We start from the raw sequence: 26,591 nt of genomic DNA, 5'->3' as shown, positions 1-26,591 counted from the left end.
ACTCACAGAGATCCCTCTGCCTTTGTCTCCCTGCCTCCTGAGATTAAAAGTGTGAGCCACCATTCCCTGGACTCTAGTGGTTCAACTCTGCACTCTGATCTTCAAGCAAACTTTATTTGTTAAACATAAACAAAATATCGCTACAGTTGTTAACTTTCCCCAGCAAACCAATAAAAGCCCGCTCCTTGCTTAGGTACCAGAGCAGCTTGGTCTGTGCTGCCTCCCTTCCACTCAACAGCCAAGGCCTCATTAAAGCCAGGCCCATTTCCCTACACACTTCCTTATTTCTATTGCTTCTGAGTCTCTCAAAAGCCCCAAGTCTGCACTGACAGGTGTGTGTGTGTGTGTGTGTGTGTGTGTGTGTGTGTGTGTGTCTGTCTGTCTGTCTGTCTGTCTGTCTGTCCATGCTTGAACTTCTGGTTCCTTTAGGTAGCCACCCAGAAGTGGGACTGCAGGTTTCAATTTTCTGTCATTTCTGTAGTGACTGAAGTGTTTTGCACATGAAGATCCCCCAGTTCTCCATACCCTCTTCGGTAATTGCTCTGTTTGGGTAGCAGCCATCTGGATAGGTAGGAGGTGGTCTCTCAGTTGCGGTTCTGATTTGCACTTCCATAGTGATCAGTGGTATGGGCCATTTTCTTCACGTGCTTTTTGGCCATTTGTGTGTCTTTATTTTAGGCATGTCTACTTAAGTCCTTTCAAGACCATGCTTATGTTTAGTGCATGGGTCACTTTGTGGGAACGGTTTTTCTTACTTGGTCTATGTGTTCTTAGGTTAAACTGTAGGAAGTCTCTTCTCTCAGCGGGCCTGAGTGTGACCCTCACTTGATGGAGACTAAAGCTACCACTAGCTCTGCTTTCAGTTCGTCACTCAAGTGTGCTTGACCCCTTCCCATCCAGTAAGCAACAGCCTACCTCCAAACCTGCCCAACTGGCAAGGTCCTCAATTGGAATCCAGGACGCCATTCCTTCATCCCCTGCTGTGTACTTGGAAGAAGTCACAATCCAGGTAGAAAAAAAAAAGTTTACAAGAATTCATTACTAAGGGGTAAACAAGGGGTAGGCAAAGCTAAGAGGGTAGTGAAGCCGCTGGAGAAAGCATTGAGAATGGGAAAAGGGCCACAGTCAGGAGTTGGGTCTCAGAAACAGAACAGTCTGTGCCTAAGGAAGAGCCTGGGAAATCCCCATACAGCTCCCAGGAGTGCTGCTGGGGCTAACAGCTCTGGCAAGAGCAGGTGGAGTGGGAAGGGAGGAAAGTACCCAGTTTCCCTCTTTCCTGTACCTGGCAAGTCCGCCCTCTCCCCTCCTCTTGTGCCTCCATCTCTTTCAGTCCCTGTAGCCTCTCCTAGGAGTCCTGACCTCCCCCGCAAAGTACTCCCATTCGCCCACATGGACATCTAGAGCTCTCTCCAAGGTCTTCATCTGAGCAGGTCTCAGCTGGCACAAACCTCCTGCGCCACACTGTCCTTGGGATGGCATCCAAAGCCCGATCACTGGGCCACATTCTTTTTCTGCCCCTACCACAATCCAGACTCCCCTATTCGGGCCTTTGCTGCAAGTTCGCATAGTCTAACAGCCTGCACATTCTCACGGAGATGTTTCTACCTGCCTCTTCCTGGTGGGCTTGCCTCTATTCTTAAGTTGTGTAGGAACCCTTCCTCCTACTCCTCTAGGGAAGGACTGGGCAACTATGACCAGAGGCTCTGAAGCCTGGACTTCGGGGAGGGGTGGACCGGGTTGCACTCTTACCGCAGGATAAAGTCTACGTTCCAGGCTTGGAGTCCTGCTTTCCGTGCCACTTCTGCCAAGGCCTTCACTGTTACTCCGGACCACAATTCCTCCACCACTTCTTCAAAGCCGCCCCGCCCGCGCTAATCCCTTCCCCCTTGGCTCTCGAGGGACACCTGATACCTCCATTGTTGCACCTGGCACCAACTAGCGGTCGGTCGGTAAGAACTTACCTCTGGAACTAAGAGCGCCTTCGGAGTTCCCCCGCCCGCTCTGCCCAGCACACTGAGACGTCCAGGTAGGTTGGCCTCTTTGCCCACCACCCACCCAGTCCCGAGTCCACGGCCCGTCCAGCATCATCGAGGGTGCTGGAGGAAGAGACCCAGCTGGACGCACAGGCTTCTGGGACTCATCCTACTTCCTTCGCCCCGCACCCCTCGACTGGGCTGAAGGGCCAAAGGTTGGGGCTGGGAGCGCGACTGGAGCCCTGACTTCTGGAATGTGGTTAAGTGTTAACTATTCGGCTCTGGGCCAGGACACTGAGCAGCTATACGCCCGGTTACGCAGCCCTGGAGGAGCCGAAGCCGGAGAGGAGAGGGTCGGGTACACAGGGTGGGGAGACGCGTAGCTCCGAGCCGGGGACAAAGGTCGATCGTCAGTTTCTGACGGCCCGGTCGTTTGTACCGGGTCGGACGGACTGAACGGGAGGGTGCGCACAGCCTGTGGGGTGGCGCTGGAGAGTCCAGCTCACCTGCAGCGGCTGACCCGCCCTAACCTGGTTTCCGGAGGGCGGGGCATACGGGACGGGGCGGGGCGATTCGGGGGCGGGGCGCGTTGGGGCGGAGCGTGCCGCCGCAGACGTCAGGGGACCCGCCGCGCGAGGCCGCGGTCCGGCGCTCTGCCCGTGGGCTCGGCCGGGGCTGCCGCCAGCGTGCGGGCCGCGCCGGGCATGTCCTAGGCGGCGGCCCCGCCCAGCGCTCGGCCGGCCGGGCGGAGTGCCGGGCTGGGTCGGGCCGCGACCAGGCGGGCGAGCCGCGGGTCTGGCGGGAGCACAGGTAGGACGCAGGAGGGGCCGCGCCGGCCCTGCGCCTCAAGGCGGCTGGGCCTCCAGCAAGGCACCTGCGCGCATCAGGGCCACACGGGAGCGGGGCGGGCCTGGACAAAGGCGGTGGCGAGGAAGGCGCTGGGCGAAGGCGCCTGGCTCACCTGGCCGGGCCAGTGCCCGCCGCCGCCGATGCTGCCCAGGTCTGTGCGCGCCTGGGAGGGGCCGCCTGGCACCGGCGACAAGGCCTGGCCCCGCGCATGTCTGGTCGGCCTGCCAAGCGGGTAGACCTGGGCGCCGGGTCCCCGCCCGGGCACGGCCGGAGCTGATTCAGGAGACAACGCCGCTCCCTCCCCCTCTGGGCCTGGCGCGCCCGCCCGCCTCCCGGCCTCCCCGCGGCTGCCCGAGCCCTCCCCCCCCCCCCTTCCCGGTCCCTCCTTCCGTCTGCCTTCTCTTCTCTCCTTTTCCTTTACCACCACCGTCTCCCTGCTTACCCTGCCTCCTCTGGGCCTGTCGGCGGCCGGGAGGGAACCTCGTTCTGTCTGCTCCTTTCAGCCACTGTGCTGCCCCCTGCCTCCTTCTGTTCCTCAGCATCCGCATCGCCACCTCCTCCTTCACCTTCGGGTGGTGGCTCTTCTGGCTGACGCGGCTGAGGGGGCAAGTTTGGGGTGTTTATTTTTTTCCCTCCTAGCAACGATGGCCTGTCCAACCCAGCCCAAACCTCTTCCAGCAAGCCCTGGCTCTGAAGCCTTTCCAAGTTGGACTGGCAGTGGCAGTGGTCACCCAATGACCAGGGTCTCGGGTTTGGCCTTCCCCTCCTTTGAGGGAGTCCCCGTGTCTGCTGTCCACAGTGAGATGGCAGCAGGTGATGTCAGGAGAGGGAGACATTTAGGCTGGGTGGGGCTGGGAGGCTCAGTGACCCTCTGGGAGCTCCCTCGACAGCCTGACACCTTTGCTGGTCGGATTGGGTCTTTCTGGGAGTTAGGGCTATGGAGACCCCCATGGGGTCTGTGTCCTGGGGGCTGCAAGGGCATTGAAATCTCACTCCTTTACTTTCTGCCCCTCTAGGAGCTAGACCCTCAGAAAGGGAGGGTGGAGTTAGGTAGGGGGTGTGTTCCTGATCACCTGAGCTGTTTTCTACTGAGGCAGGGTTTTTTTTCTGTCTTCCTTCTGCTTCTTGATGGAGTGCTATAGGATGCTTGGTCACTTGGGCCTTCACAGATGGCCTGTGTTTTTGCCTGCTGCTTACCCTGAAGGGAACTGAGACCTGGGTGAGCAGCCCTGAACATTGCAGGACAAGGCCTGGGCCCTGTGATCAGTGTGACCTCTCGAGAGTGTGTTCATATTTCCCAGAGAGATGAGGGAGGGCCTTATATGGCTGGCTGTTCCTGCCTCAGTGATGTCTCCCACCTGACGAGCCCTGTGCAGGACCCAGAGTCTTTCTGTACTCCCTTGCCTCTCATCTAAGTTCAAACTCTTGCACACTGGGGCTCTGCCTTCACCACTGTTCCCCAGGGTGGCCACTCCTGTCTATCCCACATTGCTGCGTTACCTCTTGATGAGTCTTCCACTTGCTTAGTTGTTCCTGCTATTTCTCAGTCTCCTGACTTCCAGCTATTTCCTTATGAAGTGTGAGTGAGTGTGTGTGTGTGTGTGTGTGTGTGTGTGTGTGTGTGTGTGTGTTAAGGTACAAGGGTTCACATCCAGGGCCAGACACCCACCTACAAGCGCTATGCCACTGAGCTAGACCCCTGTCACTCCACTTGTTCTTCACAATATAAGCTAGACTGTGATGCACGGGGCCCCGGGAGCTCTGGACTGCCCTCTTGGACTATTATGCCAAGACCATACGGGTATGATAACAGTGTCACACAGAGCCACTGCCCAGGCTCATGCTTGAAACCACGCTCTGCTCTCGAAGCTAATTTCCTGTGTTTGAAAAAGACTTGAATTTTCATGTTGTGCTGGGCCCTGTAGTGATGAAGCCAGTGCTGTGCTCCGAGAACTTCTTCCTAACCCCAGGATTTGAAGAGTGGCCTGCTGGGGGGAAGCAGACCCTCTAATACATCTTGGAGACTTCAGTGGGCTGGGTACTACTTAGGAGCTATTTCTCAAGGTTCACTTGGACATGTGGATCTGTCCTTGGACAGTATGATTAGTCACCTAGAGAGAAAAAGGAAGCAGCGTATGGAGGACAAAGCAGATTCTGAGACCTTGGCTATGAGTCTTTAAAGGAGCGGGTCTTTGCCGACTTTGGGCATATCCAGGGGACCAAAGTCCAGGCTGGGGAGCCCCACTGTTGACCCTTTCCCTGCAGGGCCAGGCAGGCCTCCTCAGTGCCAAGATGAGCGTCACATCATGGTTCCTGGTGAGCAGCAGTGGCACCCGCCACCGGCTCCCACGGGAGCTCATCTTCGTGGGGCGTGATGAATGTGAGCTCATGTTGCAGGTGAGTGGGGGCTTCTTACGTTTGGGAAGGTGGTTCGGGGACATCAAAGCCAGGAAGAGACCCTGGGCCCTAGACCCACAGGTGGGCGTGAGCAGGGGTGTGAGTGAATGTTCATCGACCTGGGCTTTTGCTCGTTCGTGTCAGACCTGTTTCTGACAAGAAGGCACTTAGTGCCAGGGCTCCAGGCAGGGTGAGAAGGTCCCCTGTGCTGATGATGAGGGAACATCTGGGAAGGTACTGAGGTGGGTCATTTGTGTCCTTATTGCTTAGCCATAGGGATAGCCTGAGGGCTGTCCTGGAGGTCTTGTTCCCAAATGTGTCCAGATATGTCACAGTGCTGGTGACCTTTTTATGTGCCTTAACAAGATGGGTCCCCTCGCTGGGCTATAAAGGGTGATATGGCTGGGCCACCTAGGTTTCAGAGCCTGAGTTGGGTTTCTTGGGGCTTATGCATCTGGCTTGGGGATCAAGAGATCTTGGTGTGCTGACCTGCAAGGTCCATCCTGGTTTGGGGGTACAATGGGCTCCCTGCAGTTCTGAAGTGCTTCCACTCCAGCATAGAGTATGTGATCCTAACCTCAAGCCTCTGGGCTCCATGTCCTGTTATGGGACCCTTAGAAGGAAGTGAATGTCTCAATGAGCTCATCTGGTCCAGTTAAGGGGTCTGCTCAGGTACAGAGCAGCTGCCTAGTGCCCCTGGGAGTGCTGACTCTTGGATTGGTCTTGTACTTGAGTTCCCATGTACAGTATCCTAGGATGTGGGAGGTTCCTAAGAGTGGGCTGAGCTTGAGCTGAGCAGACAGCTAGACAGCACCTGTCCGGCTAGCTCAGCCCAGTCCCTGTGCTGCTTTCTGAGTGTTTTTGTTGGAACTGGTCCCTAGCAGTATGGTGTTAAGAGGTGGGGACACAAGGGTCTTCATGCATGGGAGAGGTCTGTCTTGGGTTTCTATTGCAATCTAAACCATCACTAAAGGCAACTTGGGGAGGAAAGGGTTTGTTTCACCTTACAGTTTATACCCTATCTAAAGGAAGTAACCCAGAGGCAAGAAAGACTGAAGAAGGGGCTGTGGAGGAACACGGCTTACTGGCTTGGATAGCTCCTGGTCTGGGTGCCCTTGCATTTCTGCCCTCCCTAGCCCTGAGGGATGTGATTATTTATGGGAGTGTGTCTCTCTTTTACATACAGAAGCTGAAGCTTGGGAGGTCATTCAGGTATAGAGTTAGTGCGGAGAAGCTGAATCTCTCCTAGCACCCCTGCAGTAGACTTTGCCCCTTCCCTGCCCTGCTGGCCCTTGTTCAGGCCACCCCTTTCTCTCACCCTCTTGGCTGCCTAGTGGCCAGAGGATTTACATACCATTTGTACCTTCCCTGACTCAGCATCTGAGCTCCCTACTGCTGCTCTGGGACCTTTCAAGTAGCTTGTCATTATCTGTTCCCTCTATCTACATCTCTGCCAGGGTCACACCCACCATTGCCACCATTCCCTACCCTACACTGGAGCCTCCAGAGTTCTCCAGCCCCACTCCACACCATCCCTTGCTCTTCGGGGTCTGATTCTACATCCACTTTTCCTACTCGTTCTTTCCATTTCTCCTGTCATAGCCCTTGCCACCCCCAGCCAGCTTGTGTTCACTTCAGCTCTTGGAGAGTCTTCCTGTGGGTCCTCCCCTCTGGTGTCCACTCACCCAGCTCCCGCTCTGTGCCAGCATATGCACACGCACCCTTGGCCCGCCAAAACAATGCACCCTGCTTCAAGCCCTATGTGGGGAGAAATGTGAGGAGCCGCTACTGTGATAGGACTGGCCAGACTCATCAGCATGGGTGCAGAACAGTGAGAGGGGAGGGGTCAGCGGGGTGTGTAGAGAGGACCTCTGTCTGTGGAACTGGATCCACTGTAGAGAGGGGAGGCTATGAGGGACAGAGGGGCAGCCAGCAGAGTCGGGCAGCCTCAGCAGGGTCACAGCTGGTTAAGAGAGATGTGGCTGACTTGGATCAAGTCAGGCAGAGAGGCCAGATGAATCTTGTTTTGTGTTCTGGGGGCAGAGCCATCAACAACAGCCACATGCCATCAATGTGCTATGCTCTCCAGGGCTTGCTGTTTATTCAACACAGTATTCCCAGTGCAGGCCTGCCTGGCACAGAGCCAGCAGCCATTAACTACATGCTATATCATGCAAATGTGAGCACGTACATACACATGTGTACATACATGAGGTGTCTGCAGGTGTTTAGTGTGTATGTTATGTATGATATATGTTTGTACCCCTATATGCTATTAGCTGATGTAGAGCTGGCTTCTGCCTCCACCTAGTCTGTTCTTTGGCTGTCCTTGATTATGTGTGACACCCTAACCCAGAAAGCACATCCCACAGCCAAGCAGTCTCAGAGGCCCTGTGCACATAGCAAGTTCAGTCAGCTGCAGTGGGTACCTATAGCTCTGCTATGGTTATACTGGAGATGAGCTGGCAGGAAGGCATGCCCAGAGGTCTGGGTGTGGCCACTGCTAGGGTCAGCATAGCCAGGACAGGGCTCTACCCATGAAGGGTGCCAGGCATGAACTTTAGAAACCTATCATTTTAACATTTTAAGTAAGCACAGGCTGTTGACCTCTCCTTTAGCATGTGTGTGGTGTTCTCTGGCCTCTTTGATTGTCCACCCTCTCTGTCTGCAGCCAGCTCTGAATGCTGGTCCAGAGCTTCATCTCCTGGCTGGACTGGCTTCTAGTTTCTGAGCATGTGGGTGCAGCTAGGCCGTAGGTGTTGGTGATAGGAGATTTCTGGTTATGGGTGGCAAGGAAGCAGCTGCATACCTACCCTCTCCGAGAGATACTTATCAGGAGGGCCAGTCCTAGGAGTTGGTGGGCTTCCAAACCTAGTATGAGTGGGGGCTCATGGGAACCCTGTGTCTAATCAGAGGTCAGGGCAGGAGTAATACTGTGGGAAGAGAAAGGGTGGATGCATCATGAGGGCTGGAGCCAGGCTAGGTGGGATGTGGTGTGGCTAGAGCCTGTCTAGCCTGGCAGGAGAAGGGAGGTGTGAAGAGCCCTCGGCTTTGGGGCTCTGGATATGCAAGTCCAGGGGGCTCAGGAAATTACTCTGGACTGGGCAAGGTTGTATGGTGACAAGGACTGTCAGACGAAAATGGGGAGAGACCATGTTTGGATGTAGACTGAAATCTGTTGATTTTAGAGGCTAGAAAAGTGCACCCCTAGGAATGGCCAGAGACATGCTGGGTGGGAATTCCTGGGGGGATCCTGGAGGGTAGAAAGGGCTGAAGTGCCCCAAGCTGTTCAGGGTGAGTGAGGAGGTGGTCATCAGGTTCAGGGTATGTGAAGCTGCAGGCAAGAGGCTCTCCAACCTGGAAGGGTCAGTCTTCAGCACATCTGTCAGTCAAAGCTACCATCCCATTCCCCACAGGTCCCCAGAGCCTTCGGCTTTCTTGGACCATACCCACATCCCCACCCTTCCTCAGCCCCAAGTCTGTGCTTCCTGAAGCAGCGGGTTTCCCTTGCCCCAGAGCCTTTGTGCTGCTGGGGACTGAGAGGTGCCGGCCTGTGCACAGAGCTAGGTACAGGCCAGGGTTTGGGGGAGAAGGTGAAATGGCATCTGGCCTGGTCCCTGAGCTGTGCCATCCAGGGCCAGAGAAAGAAGGAGGCACCTGTGGGTGCAGCTATAGACAGAACTTGGACCAGCCCAAGATGGGCCCTGGGGATGAAGCTCCCCATCTCAAGGTCAACGGCACCCTCTGTCAGACCTGTAGCTTTGGGAAGAGGTGAGCAAGACAGGCTTGGGGACATCACAGTGAGACATGGAGCAGACTGAATCCAACCTGTATGTCCCTAGCAGAAATGTGGGCTGTGCTGAAGAAGGGAGCTAAAGGATGACCACCCTGGGACACTGCCCTCCAGGAAGAACTAAGGGTTCTGACAGGATGAGGTGTGGTCCTTTCTCGCCCCCCAGCACCCACCTCACTACAACCCATCATCATGAACAAGCTAGTTAGTCACCTTGGGGCTGCAGTGTTTGCTCCCCAGGTGGCAGTTGTAGGGCATAGACGCTGGGCTACGGGCTACCTGGAACTCCAGCTGCAACCCTGTCTTTAGGACCTCCCCTGGTATCTCCCCTGAGGCTGGAGATAGTCTTCTCTGCCAAGCTGGATGGCTAGCAGTAGGGGTGGACTGGGCCAGAGCCCATGACCATCCTCTCCGCTGTCTCTGCTATGTGCCTGGCCCTGGAGGGGTGCTCACCCTGAATGGATTAATTATTGTTGGAGGCAGGACAGGATGATGGTACCTGGAAAGAAGAGGGGCTGGGCTGTAGTGGTGGGCAACTTGAGAGGTCCAGAGTGAGCAGCTGGAGGGGCATGCACCCTGATTTATGAGATGAGAAACCCACACCCTCATGTGTCCTGTCAGCTATGGGGTTGTCTTGCACCAAAGGCTCCCACCAGTGTGCTCTGGAGATGGACCTTGTTTTTTGGGAAGCACTGCCTGGGCCATGTGCTTCATCTGAGCTCAGTGGCTTCCCTGAGTTGCTTGAGTTTATTGTCCTCTCTTAGGCTGAACTCCTCCAGGCAGGGAAGGGGGCCAGCCAGACACCACCGCTCCTAGCAGTGAAGGTCATAGTGTGATATGGAGCCGGAGAGGAGCCCTGGTGCTAGGTGCTAAGATAGTCAGCCTTGTAGACTGGGTGGCGTGGACCCACGCTGACAGTGCCTGAGCCAGTACCATGACCGTTTTCCAGGCTATATCTTGGGGGTAGAATCTGGTGCTCAGCCATGTGAAGAACTGGGTGGCTAACTTTGGGAAGGGTGAGACCACCTTGGAGTATAGGTATCACATTTATGTCGAAATTAGTGCCACAAGCCCTGCTGGGGTGGGGCCGTGGAAGCTGGATGGGGGAACCAAGTGGCAAGTGAGTACTACTGGAAGCTTTGGATGCTCCTGTGAGCTGTGCCAGGGTGCAGCCCACTTATCCCCTTTTCTTCGGGCCCAAGTGGAGCTAGGCTGGCCTCCCCTACTTGCCCTTGGCAGGGAACAGCCTGTTTCAGATGACCACAGGGTTTCTGTGCCCTCCCACCCTGACCTAGGAGCCAGTGTCTTGCACTGGGAACAGGGTGCTGAGGAGGGTGTTCTTGGAAGGAGAGGCTGGTTTGGCAGAGAGGATGGAGTGGCCCTGGTACCTTGTACAGCCCTGTGGCTTTCTGTGGCAGCTGGGTAGCTTTGACTGTACACTGTGGGGGGCTTGGGCTTTGAGGCCTATGGGTGTTGGTATAGGCATTGACACGGGGGACCTGACCCTGAGATGACCCTGGGATGGGGCATCTGAGGACCACTGTCTGTTCCCTGTAGTCCCGCAGTGTGGACAAGCAACATGCCGTCATCAACTACGACCAGGACCGTGATGAACACTGGGTGAAGGACCTGGGCAGTCTCAATGGGGTGAGTGTACTGGGTTCTTTCTTGGTCCCACTCAAACTCTGATCATATCCACCTCTGGCTTCCTTTCCCTCCAGTTCCTCAGCTCTACAGGGCAGAGCTCTGCTGGGCTAGGGAAGTATAAAGCTGGGAAATGAGTTCCCCAAAGCAATGAGATGTGTCCAGCCCCACCTGGGAGTGTGAGTCCTTCTGCTCATTGAATGTGACTAGGGAAGGAGGGAGACCTTGACTACACGTGGGAGGAGCTGGGCATGGGGTAGAAGGACAGGAATGGCCTTTCTGGGGCTTCGTGTGGCTGTCCTATGTAGACATGTCTACATTTGTTAGACACGGTCCATCCCAGGACACTGACCTTCTCTGCTTGTGCAGTCCTGAGCAGGTGTCCCACAGCCACCTCAGCGTGCCTTGCCTACATGGTGTAAACCGGGCCTTCAGCTCTCCTCCTCCCTGGTCTCCCCGTCAGATAATGCAGTTCTTCCTGCAGGGCCTGCCACACACTGGGCTTTGGAGGATCCCTGGGGCATCTGGCCCCAGTCCCAATTAGGGTTTTCCACCTGGGCCCTGCAGGGACTGCTACTTGAAAGGGGTACTCAGTTGTCTCTAGGACAGTGAGCCAGGAGTGCAGGAAGGCAAGGAGGATCTACTTAGGCCTCCTCTTCTTTCTTCCCTAGACATTTGTGAATGATGTACGCATCCCAGACCAGAAGTACGTCACACTGAAGCTCAATGACGTCATCCGCTTTGGCTATGATATCCTTCTCTACTTTGCTTCCTTAGGACCAAGGCCACAGTTGCTCTGATGCCTTAAAGCAGATTGGGGGATTTCTTAATCTAGCTGAGGCTCTCAGGCTTAGAGGTTACCTGGGACTGGGCTTCCTCTGGTGTTCTGTGAGACTCCAGCCCCTGCTGCCTGTCTGCATGCTCAGCTTAAAGTTACAGAGGGTCAGAGGAGCAAACCATCACTCTTCAGAACCCAGCGTCCTGGTTGACCTTGAGTTCTAAAGCCTGGACCTTCTATGCTCTTTAGTGTGGTGGGGCATGATTGACCCTCCCCGAGGATCAATCCCACCTTTTCCCACCTCCAGGAGTATTTGAGTCCACCTACTCACCGCTGATGACTACAGTGCTGGCCTCCATACTCCAACCACAGGCCCTTCCTGCTCCTCCTGTTTGTGTTCTCCTTAACTTTAGCTACATTCCAACATGTACGTGCTAGAGCGTGTGCAGCACCGTGTTCCGGAGGAGGCACTCAAGGTCAGTGTCAGGCAGGCCCAAGGACTAGGAAAGCCCCAAGTTGGGACCTCTGGCTGTCAGGGCTCAGCCCCATAGCCTGCCATTCTCTGCTCAGACATAGCCCCCAGGTTCCGGAGCCACCCTTTGTTGGCTGCAGGTGCCATGAATCAGTGCTGCTTGGCCTGTCCTGCCGGATGGTCCGGTCCAGCAGATGAAAAGTAGTCATTACTCTCAGGCTTCTATAGCAACAGATGGTGGGACAGCTGGGGAGGGCACAGTCAAGGTGAGACTGGGCAGTTGCTCTACTGGAACAGATGAGGATTTTTAAGCCTATAAGATATGGCCTTGGACCTTGTAAGTCAGGTAGGGAATAAGACGTGGAGTCTTGGCTCGGGAGATAGCCCATCATGCTGAGCTGGGGAGCAAGAATGTAGGTGGGGCACTAGGATCACCCAATGGGAGGCCAGGTCCACTGGGAGGAGAGTATACTACCAGTGAGCCACACTCCTTCCTTGGGCCCTGGACCCTCTGGGTTGGTATCTTTGAGACCCCTAAGGTCACATCAGATGGAGTCTGATCCAGGGACTTAGGGTCCTGGGGGCTATGGCAGGCCAGTGTTTTCTTATCTATATGGATCATGGAGGTTGAGCTTTCATGTGAACCATGTAAGTGGTCTGTCTCTCTTTTCCCGGTTTCCCAAAGGAATTTGTGAAGTGAGGGGCCACGTAGCTAGGCCCCTGAGTGGCTGACCTTCCCAAGGACCTGCTTCAGGTGGGGCCTAGGGGATGATGGTTTCTAAGACTCTGCTCTTGTGATCCTTGCTTGCTCTCTCTCTTCCAGAGAAGCGAACTTCAGCTCTCTTCCTAGGTCTGTGAGCTAGAGGATTCTCCACAGACCTAGACCCCTCAGCTGCCACCATATAGACGAGTCTTAGGTTCTTTCTGTTCTTTTGGAGTAGAGGCAGGGCTGCCTGGGATGTTTCCCAAGGCTGACATGCTACTCCCCCACCCTGTGTGCTTGTCCACAGCACGAGAAGTACACCAGCCAGCTGCAGGTGAGTGTCAAGACCTCTGCACCCAAGAGGGGTGAGGCCCTGCCAGAGCACACGCCCTACTGTGAGTCCTCACAACCCAGACCAGAAAAAGGGGACCGAAGACATGGAGCAGGTAGGCCATGGTTATGGGGACCGGGATGAATGGGGGAGGGTGAAATGCAGAGTCACCCAGCGCCTGTGTTTCCATTTCCTGTCTCCCATTGCCCCTCTGTATACTGTCTTCGCCTGTTTTATTTCCCATGTGACTTCTCTCCCCAGCTTGCACTCCCATCTTACAGCAAAGCTCAGTAGTCAAAGCTCAGGTCTGTTTAACCCTGGACTTGTGCCCACTTTTCTCAGGTCCTGGGAGTCTCCTACAGTTGAATGATCATCAGATGGCCACCCTTGTGGTCTGCAGCAGGACAGAGGCAGGCAGGTCTAAATTGCCTAAAGTCAGGATTCTGGGCCTGATTCTGCAGGTCATATGGCCACTGGGGTTAGGGTAGGTAGTTGGGGCAAGTGCAAAGGTGAGCAGTGGTATGTGGGTCTCGGTGGGCACAGGGATAGCATAGCATAGTAACAGGAGGTGCAAATCCTGCCTGGGTATGCAGTGGTGGCTGGACAAGTATTTCCAGGAAGCCAAGGTTCATGTTCTTCCTGCAACAGGAAGGTCACCTTGCTGCCCAGCCATGACCAACATCTGCTGTGCTCTGTGGGTCAGCCCATGTACCCAACATGTGGTGTCGTGAACTGCTAGTGTGTGGTTGGGATGCAGGTGTGCCCTGAACAGTGAGCCATCTGCCTCTGGAGCCTGACCTGTGCTTGTCTTTGGGAAGACTACTGGGAACTGGGGAGGTTTCCAGAAAGTCATCTGACCTGTTCAGAGCACCTGGCAGTGTCTAGGCTGTGAGTATACACAGCTGGTGACAATGGCTTGGAGCTGTCCCTGAGGTTATAGCAGGTGCAGTCAGTTGGGCAAGTAGGTTTCTCAGTCCTCCAAAGCAGACACAGCACTTTGGGAGACCCAAGATAGGCTTGGAGCCAACAGCTTAGAGAGCACTACTCAGTGGCAGACACATACTGCTTCAAGGGCCCCTGCATACAGCACTGGGTAGAAAATGAGGTCCTTAGGCAGTGGTCAGGGCGACAAGAGGAGAGAGGAGTGGGTGGTGGAATAAGATCGGTGCATATGACGTACCACACAGTGAAGCCAATCTCTGTATAAGGAATGCATGGTAATTTTGTAAAGAGTGGCGTCCCTTGAGGAGAAGGAGACATGTACAAAATACCAAGGCATATCCTCCATTCCACAGGGGCACCTGTTGACTGTCAGGTAACTTCAGACCCTCTTGCTGCCTGCTAGTATGAACAGCTGGGCCGGTAACCAAGGTTCTGTTGGCTATTGGGCCCATCAGAAATGCAAAGGGCTTATGGGGATAGGACTGCTTGTAATCAGAGCCAACACCCTGCTCTGGGACATTGGAGTCTGCCCTTGCCCAAATAGGAGCTGAACCTAGATTCATGGGAGGTAGAGTGTTAACCTCTAGACAGGGATCCAAACATTAAAATAAACTCACCAAAATGTCACACTAGCTACTCAGACAGTGGTGGCCTTCAGCCCCAGGAGCATCCATTGCAGCAGAGCCATTTCTAGAACCTTAGAGGAGGCTGAACCTGGTTTATGGACTCTTGTTGCCCTGTATACTGTAAGGAAGAGGGTGTGCCTCCTTCCCCCAGGACTATGGACTGTGGGACTGTAGGATAAGCCTTACTTCATTACTCTAAGGGAGGTTCAGGTAGGGCCAGTGGTCATCTTTGCCCATAGAGGTAGAAATAGGCCCAGAGTGGTCAACAACTGGCTAGAGACTTGAGGAGCTGCAGGTTCCAGCTGGGAGGTGAGACTAAGGCCTGGTCCACAGATGGGCCCTGATCCAGATCTTCATGTTGGGAGCCAACTGTAGCTTGTGTTCCGAACTCTCGCCTACAGAGGCAGTAGCTTACCGCACACCGCTGTATGGGCAGCCCTCTTGGTGGGGGGAGGATGATAGTGCCACGCCACCTGAAGACCGGCACCAGGAGGAGCCCTACCCAGGTGAGTCTCAGTGCCCTGGCTAGGACTGGGTTGAAGGGTGGCGGCGGTGTGGGGGGGGGGGGTAAAAGGCGTGGCCTGAGGATCCCTCCCTACAGAGCGTCCCAAGGACCTGGCACAGCAAAATGGTGAATTAGAGAGCTGCCGTGTTTCTGCTGAGCCACCAGACTACTCGTTCAGACGTGAGCCCAGCTACTTCGAGATCCCCACGAAGGAAGCCCCACAGCCACCACAGCTCCCTGAGGTGCCAACACAGGAAGTGCCCACAAAAGACCAGGAGGCAAGTGGTGGTGGGATGGCCCCTGTGGTACAGAGCCATGCCTCCTTCACCATTGAGTTTGATGACTGTAGCCCAGGCAAGGTGAAGATCAAAGACCACATCACTAAGTTCTCCCTGCGCCAGCGGCGGCCCCCCAGCAAGGAGGCCACACCTGTGGAGATGGTCTCAGCCGAAACCAAGGTGGCTGACTGGCTAGTGCAGAATGACCCAAGCCTGCTGCGCCGGGATGGCCCAGGGGATGACCGTCACAGCACCAAAAGTGATCTTCCTATCCACACCCGAACTCTCAAGGGTAAGTACCTGCTGGCACCTGGCTGTCGTGGAACTCGTTCTATAGACCAGAGTGACCTCAAACTCAGAGATCCGCCTGCCTTTCCCTCCTGAGTTCTGGGTTTAAATGTGTGCGCCACCACTACTTGGCTGGGCAAGGTCTTAAGCTAGGAGGTGTCGCCTGTCCTTACACGCTCACCGTATCAGTGAGGGCCCGGGTGGTTTAGCTGATTTTCATTTTCCAGTGAATTGGCCAAGAACCACCTGCCTGGTCTTGAGGGCAGTGTCTAGTGTCTTCTACATCAGCCACCTATGCTAGGTTTCCATGGTGCAGGACTTCCTTCCCCATGGAGTCAGTGTGGATCCATTCCCCAGGGGTAGTGAGGCTCCCCAACACTTCTCACTGTATGCTGATGAATAGGGGTTTCCTCAGGCCACAAGCATGAGGATGGCACACAGAGCGACTCAGAGGACCCTTTGGCCAAGGCTGCTTCAGTGTCTGGAGCCCCAACAGAAGCCAGTGGGGAGCAGGTGCGGCTGCAGAGGCAGATCAAGAGGGACCCCCAAGAGTTGCTGCACAACCAGCAGGCCTTTGTCATCGAGTTCTTTGATGAGGATACGCCACGCAAGAAACGCTCGCAGTCTTTCACACACACCCCACCTGTAGATCCCAAGGCTGACAAGCGCAGGGGCACTGGAGTTGCTGACAGAGAGCGTCCTGGTGTCATGGTCCGCGCAGCAGGCAGCAGCTCAGGGCCACAGAGGGCTAGCTCACTCAAACGAGAGAAGACTGAGGAGCGGTTGGGCAACACTTCCCCCATCCCCCGTGCCTCCACGCGCCCCTTTGGCAGTGTGGGGCGCCGCTCCCGCTTGGCCCAGGACTTCATGGCCCAGTGTATGCGGGACAGTTCCCCAGCCACCAGACCTGGCCCTGAAAAGACACCTCCAGTACTGCCTGCCCCTTTGACACCCCGTGGGGCCAGCCCTGTGACCCCCTCAACCACTCCACCACCTCCCACTGACCCCCAGCTGACCAAGGCACGTAGACAGGAGGAGGATGACAGCCTTAGCGATGCAGGCACCTACACTATTGAGACAGAGGCTCAAGACAGAGAAGTAGAGGAGGCTCGGAAGATGATCGACCAGGTATGGTATATGCCATATACCCCCTCCCATGGCGGCTTGTGGGGCAGGAAGGGACTCCGGGGCTGATGACGGTCGTGTTGGGGAACTAGATGTTAGGATGCTGCTATCAAGTTATGTTCCTCCACATTTCTAGTCCGGCAGGCAAGAGGACTCGGAAGAGGGAGGGGCCCCTGGCTCTGCCTCATACCTTGTCAGAATAGGTCCTGTTTCCCACCCACCATGCCCAGCTGAATAGTTGGGGCCACATCTGGGTGGAGGTAGAGATCCAGGCACCTCTGACTCTTGATACTATCTCCTTTCGGCAGGTTTTTGGGGTATTTGAATCCCCTGAACTCTCTAGAGTATCCTCAGCTACCTTCCGCCCAGTCATCAGAGGTGACAAAGATGAATCCAGTGATGGGGGTGTGGCCCAGCGGATGGCTTTGCTGCAAGAGTTTGCTTCCCGAGCACCGGGTGTTTCCCCTCAGATGGAGCAGCAGGTATGCGACTAGGTGGTCAAGGTAGAAAAGGGCCATAGCTGCCCACCTGGGACTAAGTCCTGATACACTGATGAAGCTGACCAGTTGGTGATAACATTGGGGTCACACAGGCCTAGGGAAAGCCACAGACCCTCCTGGCTGCTTTTGAAGAGGGTGTTGCCTCTGGCAAGTATAGTGTGAGTGTGTCTCTTCTAGCACCTGGCCTCTGTTCTGGGCTTATGCCTCCCGTGCTGTGGATATATTTTCTTGCCCTTCTCTCTGCAGAGCCTCTTAGTCCCAGGCTCCCCTGGAGGTCAGAAGTGGATTTCCCGATGGGCTAGCCTGGCTGACAGCTACTCAGATGCTGGCTTGGCAGGTATGTGAGCCTAGAGTTGCTATAAAGGGTTGGAGCCATACCAAGGTAGTCTCAGGTCCTGACCATAGACATGGTTTGCCTCAGCCTGTGCCTGGAAGAGGATTAAATCTCTATGTGCATGTGGGGCCTGCAGGTCTGTAGCCATTCTAACTGCATTGGCCTTGTGCTTTGCAGAGGATGGTCCTGGACGAAGAACCGGAGAGCCTGAGGGGGCCCTGCCTGTGCGCACTCGGCGACTGCTCCCTCAGTTGCCCAGTGATAGGGCTGACAGCCCTGCAGGCCTTGAAGCTGCCAGGCGGAGTGGCCCAGGTCCACCAGAGCTGGGCACTGAGCAGGCTAGTCGCCTTATAGGCCAGGAAGATCTGGACCCTGATAGCCTCAGTGATGCCAGCGGATCAGATGGCGGCCGAGGCCCAGAACCAGGCACAGAACGACAGGAGGAGTTAGCATGGGCCAGAGGTCGGCGCTCACCACGAGCCCCTGGGGAACTAGCCCCCACCTCTTTTTTCATCGGCGATCAGAATGGGGAGGCCACCTTCCCCAAGAAGTCATTTGTGGCTCCTGGAGATGTGGATGGCGCAGGACGGATGGTCCAGACCAGCCCTTCAGCAAGGGATGGCCTTTACGTCAGTGCCAATGGGAGGATGGTGGTCCAGCTGCGCAGTGGTCGGTCCCCAGAGCCTGACCCAGCTCCACCCAAAGAGGCTCTGGCCTTTGCCCGGCAAGAGAGCTTCACCAAGGAGCCAACCAGCGGCCCCCCAGCACCTGGGAAGCTCCCCCACATTTCTAGCCACCCACTCCTACAAGACTTGGCTGCAACTCGGGCCTCACGCATGGACTTCCACACGCAGGACACCCATCTGATCTTGAAGGAGACTGAGACTGCCCTGGCAGCCCTGGAGGCCCGACTGCGCTCCAAGTCTTCAGATGAATGTGAGGGGGGCAGCACCCCCAGACCTCCAGAGGACTCCCTGTCTGGGGATTCAGATGTGGACACAGCCAGCACCATTAGCTTGCTCAGTGGCAAGAATGGACCCAGCCCAACAACCCCCCAGACTCCAGGGCCGCAGAAGGAGAGCCTGCTGTCTCCACCAGCAGCAGTTGACCCAGGGGGTGCTACCCAGGGCAGTGCCCGAGATCGGCTGTCAGAGAAACAGCATCGCCCACCAGGCCCTGCGGACTTGGGCCATGGAGAGCCATCAAGGCGCCTGGCTATGCGGCGTAGCCATGGGTCTCGAGGGTCCCTGGACTGGCCCGAAGAGGAGCGAGGCTCTGGCCTAGCCCAGATGCCCAATTCTAATCATGAGACCCCTGAGGCCAATGGGACAGGTCGACAAGCGCCTCGCCGGAAACCAGTGGCTCCTCCACCATCCCCAGCTGCCAGGGAGGAGCAAAGCCGCAGCTCCACCACTGCTCAGAAGGTGCAGCAGGCACTGACCCGCTCCAACAGTCTGTCCACCCCAAGGCCCACCAGGGCCTCCCGACTCAGGCGGGCCCGTTTGGGAGATGCCTCGGACACCGAGGCTGTGGATGGTGAACGAGGGACTGCAGCCAACCCTGAGCCAGCGAATCGACCAGCCCCTGAGCAGGCCAAGAAACTGACACGTTTGGACATCCTGGCCATGCCCCGGAAGCGGGCAGGCTCCTTCACAGGACCCAGTGATTCTGAGGCAGCCCCGGCCCGCACTGGCTTCTCTGGCCGCAGTGCTGAGCTCTACAGCACCAGCCGTAAGCCCACGATAGCCGAGGCCCGTGCTGCTGCCAGGAAGGCTGCTGCTACTGCTGCCATCACGGCCCCCCGCCAACCCTTTAGCAGGGCCCGCCCGGGCAGTGCCAGATACTCCTCCAGTGAGTGTGGGGTAACAGGTCGTGGGATGGTGGTGGGCAGGATGGTCAGCAGCAGCTGAGTCCCTGGGTAAATGTGCACACACGTGCACTGGCCAGGTGTGCACATGGCTCCTGTGTGGCAGAAGACCCTCCCCAGGGTGCCTCAGTGCCTGGGCCTCAATGTCACTCTTGGTATCCCTAAGGTAGTACTTCTGATGACTGTGTAGTGGCCCAAGTTGCCCACTTGAGAACCCTAAGAGGACTCTCCTAAAGTTCTCTGCTTCCTGTCCCCTGTACTCCTGCAGCTGTGAAGCCCAGGGAAGGGTATCTATCAAGTGGGAGCCTTCCTGGCATCCTTTGAATGGCCACAGAGCCCCTGGCCTGAGAGGGCTGTGCCAGTCCACATGCACAGTGACCTCTGCCCCATCCCCTGTGTTGTGTGTACAGTAAGAAGGGACAGACTACCGCAGATGCTGGAGCTGGCCCCATTCCTGGAGTGGCTGATGTTCTGTCCATGTAGCCTCTGTCCCACCCATTGAGGAAGCTATGCCATACCCCAGTGGATTGAGTGGATTGGTTTGAGCCAAGGTGCCGCCACCCCACCCCTTGGCTCTGCTGTTCCTGGCTGGCTGGCTCTATTTATCCCCTCTGCCTCCCAGCACCTTCTCATAGACCTCTGCCTGTTGGGCCCACTGGATAGGGACACTGTGGCTGCCTTGATTAAGGACCTCTACTTGGCAGAAACTGCTGTCCCTAACCTGCCAACACTGCTTAGCATGCAGGCCCCATGCACCCTTCATCCAAAGTGTGTTTGCTATCAAAACTGCTTGGGGCTCAAAACAGCCCTGAACCAAGGAGTCTAAGATCCTACCCAGGCAACCATACCTGAGGATGAGGCTGATTAGGACCGTGGGGAAACCATACCTGAGGATGAGGCTGATTAAGACCATGGGAACCTGGCATGGACCTTACCCACCTGTGTGATCCAGCTATGCAGTACCATAGCTGGTCCTTGTGTGTGTCTTACCTCATTTTCTGCCCAGTACCCTTTTCTGGTGTCCAAGGAACACCTTTCATCTCACCAGGCACAGGCATTTACCACTGACCCCTCCTAGCCCCTGGATGGCCATAGGACTGCCTGCTCCCTGACCCTGCATGTCCTCTGGGCTGGTGGTGCTTCTGCTGGGGGTTCTGGGAACGGCTGTGATGCAGCACATCCTTCAGCACAGGGCCCTCACCCTGAGGGACCCTGGGGCTGCCAGGGCACTGAGTGTTCTCTGTTCTGTTCTTGCTTCTGAAACCAACCCACTCACTCAAGATACACGGCGGAGGCAGCAGGGTTCGGATTACACGTCCACCTCCGAGGAGGAGTATGGGTCCCACCACAGCTCCCCTAAACATACACGCTCCCATACCTCAACAGCCACGCAGACCCCAAGGGCCAGCAACTCTGCCAGGGCTCGTTCGCAGGCCCCCGGCCCCCGGGACACAGACGATGATGAAGAAGAGCCTGACCCTTACGGCTTCATTGTGCAGACAGCAGAGATCGCAGAGATTGCTAGGTGAGTGATCAGGCCAGAGTCCTCCCCTCGGCTGAGAGCTAGGCTGGGCTCCTGACCCTGAGTAGGCATGGAGATTGGTGGGGGGGAGGGGTAGGTGAGGGGATGGGTAGATAGACAAATGGGTGATTAAAGTGGATGGATGAGTGAATGAGTGGGTGCAGGGATGGATGGGTTGGTCACTAGGTGCTGGATGAGTAGGTAAGTAGACAATTTGGATAGGTGGATGGGTTGGTGGATGGGATGTCTGTCTAGGAGGGTAGGGAACTTTTGAGTTCAACTAGCTAGTGTGACCACAGTTTGTATTGTAAATAAACATCCTCACATGGTCATTTTCTGGGTATGTTCTGGGAGAGGTGTGCAGACATGGATCTAGTTGAGCTATGGCCAGTGCCCTAGTGATCAGGCAGGCCCTGAAAGGTAGAGGACCCCCAGCACCTATGTGGACATCAGAGGTTTTGTTGAAGATGCTTAACTTGAGAGCAGGCACTGAGAAGTGACCAGAAATAGGAGAATGACCTGTGTGGAAATGGGGACACAATTACTGTAATCTCACAGACAGTGGCTGAGGCCATGGTGGAAGGAGGGGACAGGGTAAGAGAGATGGGTTGAAGAAGCAGAAGGGGTCTCCTGAGAAGCAGGTGTGGCCTATAGGAGGATGTATGGCCCTTGGGTGAGAAGCAAAGGGACAGGGGCTCCCCAAGTCTCAGCCTAGTGTAAGGAGAAACAAGAAAAGACATGACCCATGTGGGTTTCTCAAGTTCTAACAGTTCAGACTACTGGGCCCAGGAGATGGGTACAGTGTGCCTCTGTATAGAACAGGGCCTAACAATGACAACATGAGTGGAAGTGGCAGAGGGCTTGGAAATTTGGTGTCACCTGGAGTCACAGAGGCCTGCTTCTATGTTCTTAATTTCAGAGCCAAAGGACCAGTGAGGGGCCTGGGCAGCCCATTTGGGGGACCATGAGGGTCAAGTGTGGCAGTGGCCCTGAGGCAGCTGGGGCCAGATCTCTGGCCAGAGTGCAGGTTCTAGGTAGACCCATGAGGATAGCCATAGGGTACCCCAAGTCTGGTGCTGGGGGTTCAAGTGAATGGCCCATGGTGGTGATGAGCCTGAAGAACATCTAAAGCAAGAGACAGGCTGTAGGACTTTAGGGGCTCCCTAAAGAGGGGGCCAGCTATGTGCTCAGGAGCTTGGGTAGACTTGGGCAGCACACTCAGGGAGTTACTGCTGCCTCCTTTGTTTTCTGTCTTCTGGCTGCCCAGGAACCTCACTGGGACAAGCCCAGGACTCTTGTCAGCATAGAGATGTGTTTCCCCAAGGTGTGGATCAGAACTTAGCTCTTAGCCATATTGGAAGAGCCACAAGGTCCCTCTACCCATCTCTGACCCTTGGAGTCAGAAGCCCCATATGCTAGCTATGGTGGTCTCCACCCACTCCTCCCCTGCCTTCATTTCGCTGGGGTGGTACCCACACCTTCTGTGGCTGGGTTGTATCCATGATGAGAGGGCCCAGCAGCCACCATATCTAGCTCCAGTGTGCAGGGGGAGGAGACAGTCTGGGGGATTCCTGCTCACTCTTCTTGCTGACCCTTCCCCAGGCCCAGCTCTGACAGGCCATACACCCCAGGCCCAGGCCTTTACCCAGCACTGCCTCAGACAGTGAGGTTATGCTCCCCCTAGTTGAGTATGCATAGGGGCTTGTGAGTCCCCACCACCCAGAGAACCTCTAGCAGCACTCATTTCTTACTGCCGGCACAGGCTGAGCCAGACACTGGTGAAGGATGTGGCCATTCTGGCCAGGGAGATTCATGATGTGGCAGGAGATGGGGACGCACTGGGCTCACCAGGACCTACTCGCAGCCCATCTCTTGGAAATGTGCCCAGTACCCCTGCCTCAACCATTTCAGCCCGTGAAGAGGTGAGTCCCAGGCTTCTCAGGTGCACATGCTGGGGCAAGGGTGTTCGTCTACCAGGGTAGAGGTCTCACCTTGTGCTTCTGAACTTGAGGTTATAAGGTCCTCTGGGCTCCCTACAGAGAGTCCCTGAGAGCTTGGGTGTGGGAACTAATCCTCAAGCGAACTGCCTACTTCCAAGGGAGTGGGTGCTGGGAGGGTTCTTGAGCAGATGGGGCCTGGGGTTTGTTTTACCCCTTGTCCATTTGGAGCAGTGGAGGGGCTCTCTCCACCCCCTGGTGGTTCCTCTGCATCAGACAGCCAATAGTGCCTGGCTGTATTCTCTGCAGCTGGTACAGCGCATTCCGGAGGCCAGCCTCAACTTCCAGAAGGTGCCACCTGGCTCCATGAACTCTTACAACTTGGATCAGAACATGAACGACAGCCGTGAGGATGCCCTGGCCAATAAGACAAGGCCTCGGAACCGTGAGGAGGCACGGTGCCCCTCCTATACTGTGTAGCTGCGGTTTGGGGCATGCTCTGGACAATGTGTCTGGGTTGCAGGATGGAGGCCGGCTAGCTGGGGGGCTGGGGTAGTAGGTCTTCAGCCGTACTAATGCCCAGGTCCTTCTAGGTGATCTTTGATAATCTGATGCTAAACCCGGTGTCCCAACTGTCACATGCCATCCGTGAAAACACAGAGCATCTTGCTGAGAAGATGAAGTAAGTGAGAAGTCCCTGGGTGCAGTGCCAACAGGGTTCCATGTGCTGGACCTAGCATCAGTACCAGAATGTACAGCCTAATAGGCCACACATCAGTCCCTGTTCCTGCATGCCTACACTGCTCCCTGAGGTTGGGGCCCTCTTCTTCCTCTCTCCAGTCTGCATCCCTATCCCAGCTGCCCCTGCCTGACTTCTTCTTACCGTGAGCATTAGGTAGCTAGTCGTGTTCCTGCTCTGGGCTTTAGTTTCCCTCTTAACTCCAGCAAGGGATGACATCAACTTCACTATGGCAAGAGAGGTCTGGGAAGGTACCATCCTGTGTTCTCTGTCCCTTTCCTTATCCCTGCTCCTCTCCCAGGATCCTCTTCCAGAATACGGGCCGGGCATGGGAGGACCTAGAAGCTAGAATCAATGCTGAGAATGAAGTGCCCATCCTGAAGACATCCAACAAGGTGAGAGACAGCAGGAGCCTGTCCTCGGGCCTGGCTGCAGCCAGGTGGCCTTGCTGAGCTGTCTGGACCATAACCTCAGTCTTGCTCCAAGTCCATCAGGATGCTATGAGGCCCTTGCATGTTCTTACTGTAGCCTACCTCCTCTCTGTCCTCCCCAGGAAATCAGCTCCATCCTGAAGGAACTAAGACGTGTGCAGAAGCAGCTGGAAGGTGGGTGTGGCCCAGACCTAGGGCAGGCAAAGGCGACCCAGCGGCTTGTGTCCAGATTCTCAGTGGCCTGACACTGTGCTCTCTTCCAGTCATCAATGCCATCGTGGATCCCAGTGTGAACCTGGACCTGCTCATGGGAAACAGGGCTCCTGCAGTGTCCATTCAGCCAGGGCTTGGGAAAACCCGGCCAGCAGCCCAGAGCTCAGCTTCGCCTGCCTCGGTGGACACCTTGCTGCCAGCCCTGCCCCTCAGGAGCTTCCCACCACGGGCAAACTGCGGGCCCCCTGGCCTCCCAGAGCCTGCCTTTCTTCCTGATGCTGAGAGGTTCCTGATCTAACCTGTGGGACGGGCAAGGCCAGCCTTCTTCTGCGTGTGTCCTGTGCCTGCCTGTGCATCTCACGGCCCACCTGCCTGGCTGCAGGCAGTTCTCTGTGAAAACCCCATATGTGCCATAACCCCATGGACGGGTGCCCCCAGGCCCCTCCTCAGCCAGCACACCAACCACTTCATCCAGCCCATGGCTACCCCACCTTCACAGGCCTCCTAGCCTAGCCTCTGGGGCATCCACTGCCCAGGGCCAGCCCTTGAGGCCACATACTCACCTCCTCTCCATCACTTTTGTTTTTGTCCCTAGCTTTAAAGGAAAGAGTACTCTGCCCCATTGCAGGACTCCACCAGGCCTGACTTAGGTGCAGCTCCAGCCTGAGAGACCCTGTCTTATCCCTGTGTGCTGACTTGAGGCCAGACAGAGAAAGGGGCTGGACCCTTGGGCCAGTCAGTGCCAAACACAGAATCTGGATGGGCTTGGCATGTCCTCAAACTGTCCAGAAAGGAGGCTACTTGCTTTGTGGCTCCTGTCTTGAGTCCATGGCTGGAGCTGCTGCAGAGTCTATCAGCCTGGGCAGATAGTGGCTCATGGAGGTATTTGGGGCAGGAACCCCATGGCTCTAAGCCCTTGGTGCCAATACAACTGCCAAACCCACTGAGTTTGGGTACTGTCCCAGCAAGTCCTCCTGAATGGATTCATCCCAACTAGGGACCCTGGGCTTCCTTACAATGGGACTGGGTGTAGCTGGGTGGGTCAACAGCCCCTTTGGTTGTGGCGAGTGCTTTACTGGAGTAGCAGAAAAGGATTTGGAAGCTCCTGGCTTTGTGATCTAAACTATGTACCCCTGCCGTCACAGATGCTGTGGGCACAAAGTGGTGACTGCAGGAGGCTCCTGTGGCCTGATCCTCTGGGGGCCTGGCAGGGACAGGCCCACTACTGGTTATGCTTTCTCAGGATTTGTTCGGCTGGGGCCTGCCAGGTGAGCAGAGTGTGGCTGCCCGGCTGCTGCCCCTTGCTGGTGTTTCTGGAGGCACTAAGCCAAAGAGCCCGTTGGCTGGGATGGGATGGGAGCGCCCCATATCAACCAGGCTGGCATGGGTGTGCTCTATGCCCTGCCGGATGTGTGTGTGGGTGTTGCTCCTGATCAGGACCTATCTGCTGGGGGAGAGGTGGCTGAGGTGGGAGACCCAGAGCCCTCAGGGGTAGCATGGGTCTCTCTGTTTACACTTAGCTGATAGAGTGTCATGCACGGGTCCTGTGTGCCTCTGCCCAGCCCACCTGATGTTTACGTGTGTTTTAGAGCCTGCCGTTTGTCTGGAGGAGGTGCCAGCCCAGCCTGTTGGCTGCTCCCCCGCATGTCCCACACATTGCCCACAGCCTGCTCCCCATAGTAAATGGCTGTCCTGCCTCCCACCCCTGGTCATCACTGTACAATTTTTTTTTTAATGCACAAATTGGTGTTCCTCCTCACATTTAGTTCCTTCATCCCTCCAGCCTTCGACCTGGCGTTGGTATCCTAATTGCCTGGCTTCTTGAAGGTATCTCTGTACATTGTTCTCAGGTGGTCTTGTGGATGTCTTTCAGAAAATGGTTATTTTATATGATTTGTCATGAAATTCGTTCCAATAAATCATTCTTTCACGTGTCAGCACACCAGCGTCTGCCACCTTGGCTCTCTGGGGCTATGGTGTTGGGGTGGCTACGTTGCCTTGGCATAAGGAGTCTCCTGTGAGCTCAAGACACTAATAGCAGCAGGTGCGGTAGCATGCGCTTTTGATCTGAGAACTTAGTAGGCAGTGACCTCTGTCAGTCTGAGACCAGCCAGGGCTACACAGAAAGACTCATATGTATGTATGTCTATGTGTTTATTTCTGTGTGTGTATACATTTTTTAAAATTTATCCTTTCATACAATAATTCCTGCTGCAACCTCCCCCCACTCCTCCCAGTTACCCCTTCCCCACCTGCCTTCTCCCCCAAATCTTCTGCTCCTCCATTTCCCTTCAGAATAGAGCAAGCTTCCCAGGGATACCAAACCAAACATAACATAACAAGA

General features: G+C 55.8%; 1 protein-coding gene across 4 annotated transcripts; it reads left to right on the top strand.

Moving 5' to 3' along the window:
* Positions 1 to 1,471: 1,471 nt before the first annotated feature.
* Positions 1,472 to 26,187, top strand: Cep170b (centrosomal protein 170B). 4 transcript variants are annotated; one of them, XM_087911493.1, is made up of 19 exons: positions 1,472 to 2,026; positions 5,088 to 5,219; positions 10,570 to 10,659; positions 11,328 to 11,408; positions 11,854 to 11,910; positions 12,917 to 13,055; positions 14,910 to 15,014; positions 15,110 to 15,583; positions 15,995 to 16,707; positions 17,013 to 17,186; positions 17,451 to 17,541; positions 17,716 to 19,389; positions 20,687 to 20,930; positions 22,690 to 22,849; positions 23,174 to 23,317; positions 23,458 to 23,546; positions 23,905 to 23,998; positions 24,157 to 24,208; positions 24,298 to 26,187. In XM_087911493.1, the coding sequence occupies exons 2-19, from the start codon at positions 5,115 to 5,117 to the stop codon at positions 24,543 to 24,545; spliced, it is 4,734 nt and encodes a 1,577-aa protein (XP_087767619.1). In that variant the 5' UTR covers positions 1,472 to 2,026; positions 5,088 to 5,114; the 3' UTR covers positions 24,546 to 26,187. The 4 variants fall into 4 exon arrangements, with proteins under 4 accessions (XP_087767619.1, XP_048287388.3, XP_087767620.1 ...); XM_087911494.1 differs by lacking the exon at positions 1,472 to 2,026 and adding an exon at positions 2,621 to 2,783 and having other exon boundaries at positions 20,792 to 20,930; XM_087911492.1 differs by lacking the exon at positions 1,472 to 2,026 and adding an exon at positions 2,621 to 2,783.
* The last annotated feature ends 404 nt before the right edge of the window (positions 26,188 to 26,591 follow it).

This window comes from Myodes glareolus, chromosome 11 (assembly GCF_982192425.1).
Source record: "Myodes glareolus chromosome 11, mMyoGla1.1, whole genome shotgun sequence".
Taxonomy (NCBI): domain Eukaryota; kingdom Metazoa; phylum Chordata; class Mammalia; order Rodentia; family Cricetidae; genus Myodes; species Myodes glareolus.
Note: the sequence above shows the minus strand (reverse complement) of the source record. Positions and strands in the feature narration are given on the sequence as shown.

Coding starts and splice junctions, on each gene's coding strand:
- Cep170b (XM_087911493.1), top strand. CDS start 5,115: ATGAGCGTCACATCATGGTTCCTGGTGAGCAGCAGTGGCACCCGCCAC. Junction 5,220..10,569: donor AATGTGAGCTCATGTTGCAG/GTGAGTGGGGGC, acceptor TGTTCCCTGTAG/TCCCGCAGTGTGGACAAGCA. Junction 16,708..17,012: donor CTCGGAAGATGATCGACCAG/GTATGGTATATG, acceptor TCCTTTCGGCAG/GTTTTTGGGGTATTTGAATC.